This window comes from Salvelinus alpinus, chromosome 1, assembly GCF_045679555.1.
Source record: "Salvelinus alpinus chromosome 1, SLU_Salpinus.1, whole genome shotgun sequence".
Taxonomy (NCBI): domain Eukaryota; kingdom Metazoa; phylum Chordata; class Actinopteri; order Salmoniformes; family Salmonidae; genus Salvelinus; species Salvelinus alpinus.
The window spans coordinates 5,057,305-5,067,304 of NC_092086.1; the positions used below are offsets into that span (position 1 = coordinate 5,057,305).

General features: G+C 47.2%; 1 protein-coding gene across 2 annotated transcripts in view; it reads right to left on the minus strand.

Moving 5' to 3' along the window:
• The window catches only part of LOC139569450 (protein kinase C beta type-like), a 154,187-nt gene that overhangs the window by 88,090 nt on the left and 56,097 nt on the right, over positions 1–10,000 (minus strand). For both annotated transcript variants that reach the window (XM_071390977.1, XM_071390978.1), the window contains exons 6-7: positions 3,862–4,018; positions 2,015–2,149 (exon numbers count right to left, since the gene is read on the minus strand). In XM_071390977.1, the coding sequence (XP_071247078.1) occupies positions 2,015–2,149; positions 3,862–4,018 (292 nt within the window). The remainder of the gene's footprint in view (positions 1–2,014; positions 2,150–3,861; positions 4,019–10,000) is intronic.

Sequence of the window (10,000 nt, forward strand, 5' to 3'; positions counted from 1 at the left end):
GACTAACTAGACTACAGTACAGACTAACTAGACTACAGTACAGACTAACTAGACTACAGTACAGACTAACTAGACTACAGTACTAGACTAACTAGACTACAGTACAGACTAACTAGACTACAGTACAGACTAACTAGACTACAGTACTAGACTAACTAGGCTACAATACCAGACTAACTAGACTACAGTACTAGACTAACTAGACTACAGTACAGACTAACTAGACTACAGTACTAGACTAACTAGACTACAGAACAGACTAACTAGACTACAGAACAGACTAACTAGACTACAGAACAGACTAACTAGACAACAGTACTAGACTAACTAGACTACAGTACAGACTAACTAGACTACAGTACAGACTAACTAGACTACAGTACAGACTAACAGGACTAAAGTACTAGACTAACTAGACTACAGTACAGACTAACTAGACTACAGTACTAGACTAACAGGACTACAGTACAGACTAACTAGACTACAGTACAGACTAACAGGACTACAGTACCCCTCTTCTTCTTCCCCTCTTCCTCTCATTTCCTCATCTATTTCCCCTCTTCTTCTTCCCCCCTTCCTCTCATTTCCTCATCTATTTCCCCTCTTCCTCATCTATTTTCCCCCTCTTCTTCTTCCCCTCTTCCTCTCATTTCCGCATCTATTTCCCCCTCTTCTTCTTCCCCTCTTCCTCTCATTTCCTCATCTATTTCCCCTCTTCTTCTTCCTTTCTTCCTCTCATTTCCTCATCTATTTCCCCCTCTTCTTCTTCCCCTCTTCCTCTCATTTCCTCATCTATTTCCCCCTCTTCTTCTTCCCCTCTTCCTCTCATTTCCTCATCTATTTCCCCTCTTCCTCTCATTTCTTCATCTATTTCCCCCTCTTCTTCTTCTTCCCCTCTTCCTCTCATTTCCTCATCTATTTCCCCTCTTCCTCTCATTTCTTCATCTATGTCCCCCTCTTCTTCTTCCCCTCTTCCTCTCATTTCCTCATCTATTTCCCCTCTTCCTCTCATTTCTTCATCTATTTCCCCCTCTTCTTCTTCCCCTCTTCCTCTCATTTCCTCATATATTTCCCCCTCTTCTTCTTCCCCTCTTCCTCTCATTTCCTCATCTATTTCCCCTCTTCCTCTCATTTCTTCATCTATTTCCCCCTCTTCTTCTTCCCCTCTTCCTCTCATTTCCTCATCTATTTCCCCTCTTCCTCTCATTTCCTCATCTATTTCCCCTCTTCTTCTTCCCCTCTTCCTCTCATTTCCTCATCTATTTCCCCTCTTCCTCATCTAATTCCCCTCTTCCTCTTCCCCTCTTCCTCATCTATTTCCCCTCTTCCTCATCTTCTTCTTCCCCTCTTCCTCATCTATTTCCCCTAGTCTTCTTCCCCTCTTCCTCTAATTTCCTCATCTATTTCCCCCTTCTTCTTCTTCCCCTCTTCCTCTCATTTCCTCATCTATTTCCCCCCTCTTCTTCTTCCCCTCTTCCTGTTAACTTGTTGTCTCTCTCTCTTGTGGTTTTGTGTTGTTGCGTCCTGGTGAGTTTTCCCAGAAGGCTTTGTGCCGCAGCACAGATGGGAGTAGGAACATTCTGATATTTAATGGCATTTTCTCCTGCTCCACCTCAAACGCTGGCATCTCATTAAAAACTCTCCACATGGTTGTGTCAGCGAAAAGAGAGAGAGCGAGCGTGTGAGAGACAGAGATAGAGAGAGAGACAGGGTGTCAGTGAAAGATAGGACCTTCCTCCTCTGTTCTTCCTCCTTCTCCTCCTCTTCCTCTTCATCTCCTCCTTCTCCTCCTCCCTACCTCTCTCCTCTTCCTCTTCATCTCCTCCTTCTCCTCCTCCCTACATCCTTACCTGTCTCCTCCTCCTCTCTTCCTCTTCCTCCCTACATCCTTACCTCTCTCCTCCTCTCTCCATCCTCCCCTCCCCTCCCTACATCCTTACCTCTCTCCTCCTCCTCCCCCCCCCCCCCCCCTCCCCTCCTCCCTCCCTCCCTCCCTCCCTCCTCTCCATCTCACCATTCGTCCACTCCTTGTTTCTGGAGCTCTGAGATGCCGAAGGACAGCGCTCCCATGAAGTCGTTCCTGCTGGTCATGTCCCAGTCCCAGATCTCCACCGACAGACGACGGTCCTTATCAGAGTCCTTCAGGGGACTGTAGACCAGGGAGGAGAGGGGAGGGAGAGGGGAGGGAGAGGGGAGGGGAGGGGGGAGGGAGGGAGGAGGGGAGGGGAGGGAGGGGTAGAGGGAGGGATGAGGGGAGGGGAGGGAGGGGAGGGGTAGAGGGAGGGAGGGAGGGAGGGGGGAGGAGGGGAGGGAGGGAGGGAGGAGAGGGGGAGGGAGAGGGGGGGGTGGAGAAGGAGAGGGGGATGGAGGAGAGGGGGAGGGGGAGGGAGGAGAGGGGGAGGGGGAGGGGGGGGGAGGAGAGGGGGAGGGAGAGGGGGAGGGAGAGGGAGAAGGAGGGAGAGAGAAGGAGAGGGAGGGAGGGAGAAGGAGAGGGGAGGGAAGAGAAGGAGAGGGGGAGGGAGGAGAGGGAGAAGGAGGGGGGAGAAGGAGAGGGGGAGGGAGGAGAGGGAGAAGGAGGGGGGAAAAGGAGAGGGAGGGCGAAGGAAAGGGAGAAGGAGGGGGGAGAAGGAGAGGGGGAGGGAGGAAGGGGGTAGAGAACACTCATTAAGTCATCGTCCAGTCATTCTTTAACAAAGTGTAGAACTGTCTCGTGTAAAGTTCAGAAGCCTCTTTAACAAAGATAGTGTAAAGTTCAGAAGCCTCTTTAACAAAGATAGTGTAAAGTTCAGAAGCCTCTTTAACAAAGATAGTGTAAAGTCCAGAAGCCTCTTTAACAAAGATAGTGTAAAGTTCAGAAACCTCTTTAACAAAGATAGTGTAAAGTTCAGAAACCTCTTTAACAAAGATAGTGTAAAGTTCAGAAGCCTCTTTGACAAAGATAGTGTAAAGTTCATAAGCCTCTTTAACAAAGATAGTGTAAAGTTCAGAAGCCTTTGAAACAAAGATATGGTAAGGTCAGAAGCCCTTTTTAACAAAGATAGTGTAAAGTTCAGAAGCCTCTTTAACAAAGATAGTGTAAAGTTCATAAGCCTCTTTAACAAAGATAGTGTAAAGTTCAGAAGCCTCTTTAACAAAGATAGTGTAAAGTTCAGAAGCCTCTTTAACAAAGATAGTGTAAAGTCCAGAAGCCTCTTTAACAAAGATAGTGTAAAGTTCAGAAGCCTCTTTAACAAAGATACTGTAAAGTTCAGAAACCTCTTTAACAAAGATAGTGTAAAGTTCCGAAACCTCTTTAACAAAGATAGTGTAAAGTTCAGAAACCTCTTTAACAAAGATAGTGTAAAGTTCAGAAGCCTCTTTGACAAAGATAGTGTAAAGTTCATAAGCCTCTTTAACAAAGATAGTGTAAAGTTCAGAAGCCTTTGAAACAAAGATATGGTAAGGTCAGAAGCCCTTTTTAACAAAGATAGTGTAAAGTTCAGAAGCCTCTTTAACAAAGATAGTGTAAAGTTCATAAGCCTCTTTAACAAAGATAGTGTAAAGTTCATAAGCCTCTTTAACAAAGATAGTGTAAAGTTCATAAGCCTTTAAAAAAAAGATATGGTAAGGTCAGAAGCCTCTTTAACAAAGATAGTGTAAAGTTCAGAAATCTCTTTAACAAAGATAGTGTAAAGTTCAGAAGCCTCTTTAACAAAGATAGTGTAAAGTTCAGAAGCCTCTTTAACAAAGATAGTGTAAAGTTCAGAAATCTCTTTAACAAAGATACTGTAAATTTCAGAAGCCCTTTTTAACAAAGATAGTGTAAAGTTCAGAAGCTTTTTAAACAAAGATAGTGTAAAGCGTAGTGTAAACTGAACATACAATTTGAAAGTTTCGTTCCAGGTAGGGTTGAGGTTGCCCTTGATGGTCTTGGTCTTCTGCTTGGTGTCACTCTTGGGGTCGGGGATGAGTTTGAGCTTCACGTAGGGGTCAGACAGACCGTTTGGGTCCATAGGCACCAGGTTACAGGCTTCATGGACTGGAGAGGGGAGGAGAGGAGGGAGGAGAGGAGGGAGGAGAAGGATGAGGAGAAGGATGAGGAGAAGGGAGAGAGGGAGGAAAGGAGGAGAGAGAGAGGATAAGGAGGGAGGAGAGGAAGGAGGGGGAGAGGGGAGGAGCAGGAGAGAGGAGGGATGAGAAGGGAGAGAGAGAAGATAGGGAGGGGGAGAGGGAGGAGGGAGAGAGCGAGGATAGGTAGGAGGGAGAAGGAGGAGAGGGAGAGAGGAGAGAGAGGAGAGGGAGTAAGGAGAGAGAGGAGAGGGAGGAAGGAGAGAGAGGAGAGGGAGGAAGGAGAGAGAGGAGAGGGAGGAAGGAGAGAGAGGAGAGGGAGGAAGGAGAGAGAGGAGAGGGAGGAAGGAGAGAGAGGAGAGGGAGGAAGGAGAGAGAGGAGAGGGAGGAAGGAGAGAGAGGAGAGGGAGGAAGGAGAGAGAGGAGAGGGAGGAAGGAGAGAGAGGAGAGGGAGGAAGGAGAGAGGAGAGGGAGGAAGGAGAGAGAGGAGAGAGACAATAGGTTAAGGAGCCTCCTGGATTAGAGAGATTAGCTGAATCAGGTGTGTTAGGAGCAAAACCCTGCACACTGATGTAAGGAGGTCAGAGTTGACCAGACCTGATGTAAGGAGGTCAGGGTTCACCAGACCTGATATAAGGAGGTCAGGGTTCACCAGACCTGATATAAGGAGGTCAGGGTTCACCAGACCTGATATAAGGAGGTCAGGGTTCACCAGACCTGATATAAGGAGGTCAGGGTTCACCAGACCTGATATAAGGAGGTCAGGGTTCACCAGACCTGATATAAGGAGGTCAGGGTTGACCAGACCTGATATAAGGAGGTCAGGGTTCACCAGACCTGATATAAGGAGGTCAGGGTTGACCAGACCTGATATAAGGAGGTCAGGGTTCACCAGACCTGATATAAGGAGGTCAGGGTTGACCAGACCTGATATAAGGAGGTCAGGGTTCACCAGACCTGATATAAGGAGGTCACCCAGACCTGATGTAAGGAGGTCAGGGTTCACCAGACCTGATATAAGGAGGTCAGAGTTGACCAGACCTGATATAAGGAGGTCAGGGTTCACCAGACCTGATATAAGGAGGTCAGGGTTGACCAGACCTGATATAAGGAGGTCAGGGTTGACCAGACCTGATATAAGGAGGTCAGGGTTCACCAGACCTGATATAAGGAGGTCAGGGTTCACCAGACCTGATATAAGGAGGTCAGGGTTCACCAGACCTGATATGAGGAGGTCAGGGTTCACCAGACCTGATATAAGGAGGTCAGGGTTCACCAGACCTGATATAAGGAGGTCAGGGTTCACCAGACCTGATATAAGGAGGTCAGGGTTCACCAGACCTGATGTAAGGAGGTCAGGGTTCACCAGACCTGATATAAGGAGGTCAGGGTTGACCAGACCTGATATAAGGAGGTCAGGGTTCACCAGACCTGATATAAGGAGGTCAGGGTTCACCAGACCTGATATAAGGAGGTCAGGGTTCACCAGACCTGATATAAGGAGGTCAGGGTTCACCAGACCTGATATAAGGAGGTCAGGGTTCACCAGACCTGATATAAGGAGGTCAGGGTTCACCAGACCTGATATAAGGAGGTCAGGGTTCACCAGACCTGATGTAAGGAGGTCAGGGTTCACCAGACCTGATATAAGGAGGTCAGGGTTGACCAGACCTGATATAAGGAGGTCAGGGTTCACCAGACCTGATATAAGGAGGTCAGGGTTCACCAGACCTGATATAAGGAGGTCAGGGTTCACCAGACCTGATATAAGGAGGTCAGGGTTCACCAGACCTGATATAAGGAGGTCAACCAGACCTGATATAAGGAGGTCAGGGTTCACCAGACCTGATATTAGGAGGTCAGGGTTCACCAGACCTGATATAAGGAGGTCAGGGTTGACCAGACCTGATATAAGGAGGTCAGGGTTCACCAGACCTGATATAAGGAGGTCAGGGTTCACCAGACCTGATATAAGGAGGTCAGGGTTCACCAGACCTGATATAAGGAGGTCAGGGTTCACCAGACCTGATATAAGGAGGTCAGGGTTGACCAGACCTGATATAAGGAGGTCAGGGTTCACCAGACCTGATATAAGGAGGTCAGGGTTCACCAGACCTGATATAAGGAGGTCAGGGTTGACCAGACCTGATATAAGGAGGTCAGGGTTGACCAGACCTGATATAAGGAGGTCAGGGTTCACCAGACCTGATATAAGGAGGTCAGGGTTGACCAGACCTGATATAAGGAGGTCAGGGTTCACCAGACCTGATATAAGGAGGTCAGGGTTCACCAGACCTGATATAAGGAGGTCAGGGTTCACCAGACCTGATATAAGGAGGTCAACCAGACCTGATATAAGGAGGTCAGGGTTCACCAGACCTTATATAAGGAGGTCAGGGTTCACCAGACCTGATGTAAGGAGGTCAGGGTTCACCAGACCTGATGTAAGGAGGGAGAGGTTGTTGTCCTGACATCACACTGCCACGTCTCTGACCTCCTCCCTATTGGCTCTCTCATCGTTGTCAGGTCTCTGACCTCCTCCCTGTAGGCTGTCTCATCGCAGCCGGTGATCAGGCCTACCCCTGTCGTGTCGTCAGCCAACTCAAATGATGGTGTTGGAGTTGTGCCTGGCCACGCAGTTGTGGGTGAACAGGGAGTACAGGAGGGGACTGAGCACACACCCCTGAGGAGCCCCCATGTTGAGGATCAGCGTGGCACGATGTGTTGTTGCCTACCCTTACCACCTGGGGGGCGGCCCGTCAGGAAGTCCAGGATCCAGTTGCAGAGGGAGGTGTTTAGTCCCAGGGTCCTTAGCTTAGTAATGCTTAGTGATGCTTAGTGATGAGCTTTGAGGGCACTATGGTGTTGAACGCTGAGCTGTAGTCAATGAACAGCATTCTCACATAGCTGTTCCTTTTGTCCAGGTGGGAAAGGGCAGTGTGGAGTGCAATAGAGATTACATCATCTGTGGATCTGTTAGGGGGCGGTATACGAATCGGAGTGGGTCTGGGGTTTCTGGGGTAATGTTTGGTGGTGATGTGTGTCACAGCCTTTCAAAGCACTTCATGGTGACAGAAGTCAGGTGCTACGGGGACGGTAGACACGGGCCTGTAATCATTTAGACAGGACACCTTGTAGCTCTTGGGTACAGACAGACAGACAGACAGACAGACAGACAGACAGACAGACAGACAGACAGACAGACAGACAGACAGACAGACAGACAGACAGGTAGGTTACCTTGTAGCTCTTGGGTACAGGGGGACAATGGTGGTCAGCTTGACACATGTTGGGATGACAGACGGACAGACAGACAGACAGACAGACAGACAGACAGACAGACAGACAGACAGACAGACAGACACAGACAGACACACAGACAGACACACACAGACAGACAGACACACACACGCACACAGAGGGAGAGAAAGCACTTATGTTAGCATTAGCGTAGGACTAGCAACTCTATGTTAATAATGAATGTTGATCATGTGTCACTGTGTGTGTGTGTGTGTGTGTGTGTGTGTGTGTGTGTGTGTGTGTGTGTGTGTGTGTGTGTGTGTGTGTGTGTGTGTGTGTGTGTCAGCGTGTGTGTGTGTCAGTGTGTGTGTGTCAGTGTGTTTATAACGTGTCAGTACTGCAGACTGAGAGTACCACAGTAGAACAGGCACAACACTAAATGGACCCCACACACACACACACACACACACACACACACACACACACACACACACACACACACACACACACACACACACACACACACACACACACACACACACACACACACACACACACACACACACACACGTTATCAACCCCCCCCCCCCACACACTGCATTATGGGACCAGATGTTACTGTGTTACTACAACGGACCATCTTTTACTAAATCAACACCCACATCAAAATGAGTCCCAAAACGTCCCCTTATTCCCTATAAGGGCAACTGGGGATGTATTCATTAGTGCACACCGTAGCTAAATGTTTATACAACATAAACAAGAGTTTGTTATTGGAAAAGTGCAGGTCACCGATCCCAGTTTGGGTCCAGTGGTACTTCAGTTTCAGGTGTCAAGTGAATATGACCCGGGTTCTTTATCCAACAGAAAGAGATTTATACGACCGGATATTCTAACAGGCAGCATTATTACAGGTGTAGTATTTTAATTTGATCGCCCTGTTTGCAGGAGATCTGGAGGACATTTTAAACACGTGTGGTGTGGTTTTATTACAAAAGGCTTCTGAAGTGTGGGATTTCAGACTTGATGTTCCCCTGTATCAACCCCTATAAAAAAAAAAAGTAAATTATATTCAATCCACATAAAAACAAAAATGTAAATTATATTCAATCCAAATAATAATTCCCATTTCCTTTTTCTGCAGGATTATTTTCCTTGCTGTAGGAAACTGGCTCAAATAAAGCTCCTGCATCTGTACTTGTTCTGCTATGTTAAAACAAGCTGATGATGGTACAACACTGCCCCCCTGTGGACAGAACACGGTCATTTCTAGATTCAAGTTTTAATGTCAAATGCACAAGTACAGTGAAATGCCTTTTCTTTCGAACTCAAAACTCAACAAATAAATCAAAGTGATCCTGGGTGAAAATATAATGTCTGTTTGCAATATTAGGGCTGTTTTCCTTAAAGAAGTTAAATACGCTTCGTGTTTTGATTCCTTGCCACGATACTAGCAAGTATTGCGATACTGGTATCGTCCCGGGCACTAAATATCAGATGGGTGCACCATCGAGAGCATTCTGTACGGGCTGTATCACCGCCTGGTACGACAACTGTTCCGTCCACAACCGTAAGGCTCTCCAGAGGGTAGTGAGGTCTGCCCAACGCATCACCGGGGGCAAACTACCTGCCCTCCAGGACACCTACACCACCCGATGTCACAGGAAGGCCATAAAGATCATCGAGGACAACAACCACCCGAGCCACTGCCTGTTCACCCCGCTATCATCCAGAAGGCGAGGTCAGTACAGGTGCATCAAAGCAGGGACCGAGAGACTGAAAAACAGCTTCTATCTCAAGGCCATCAGACTGTTAAATAGCCATCACTAACACAGAGAGGCTGCTGCCTATATACTGTACATAGACTTGAAATCACTGGCCACTTTAATAATGGAACACTAGTCACTTTAATAATGTTTACATATCTCACATTACTCATCTCATATGTATATACTGTATTCTATACTATTCTACTGTATCTTAGCCGCTCTGACATTGCTCGTCCAAATATTTATATATTCTTAATTCCATTACTTTACTTGAGATTTGTGTGTATTGTGTATATGTTGTGAAATGGTTAGATATTACCTGTTAGATATTACTCCACTGTTGGAGCTAGAAACACAAGCATTTCACTACACCCCCAATAACATCTGCTAATCACGTGTATGTGACCAATAACATCTGTTAAACACGTGTATGTGACCAATAACATCTGCTAATCACGTGTATCTGACCAATAACAATGTGATGCGATTTACATCTTAGTCTGACCTGCAGTGTTATATTTCAACCACTAGATGGAGACACACTACACAGTCTGATGATCTGATCCTATAGCAGCATTCTTAGGTTAGGGCCTTCCTTCCCTGCTCAACACATCTACCTTCCTTCCCTGCTCAACACATCTACCTTCCTTCCTTCCTTCCTTCCCTGCTCAACACATCTCCCTTCCTTCCTTCCTTCCTTCCTTCCTTCCTTCCTTCCTTCCTTCCTTCCCTGTTCAACACATCTACCTTCCTTCCTTCCCTGCTCAACACATCTAACTTCCTTCCTTCCTTCCTGCTCAACACATCTACCATCCTTCCTTCCCTGCTCAACACATCTACCTTCCTTCCTTCCCTGCTCAACACATCCACCTTCCTTCCCTGTTCAACACATCTACCTTCCTTCCTTCCTTCCTTCCCTGCTCAACACATCTCCCTTCCTTCCT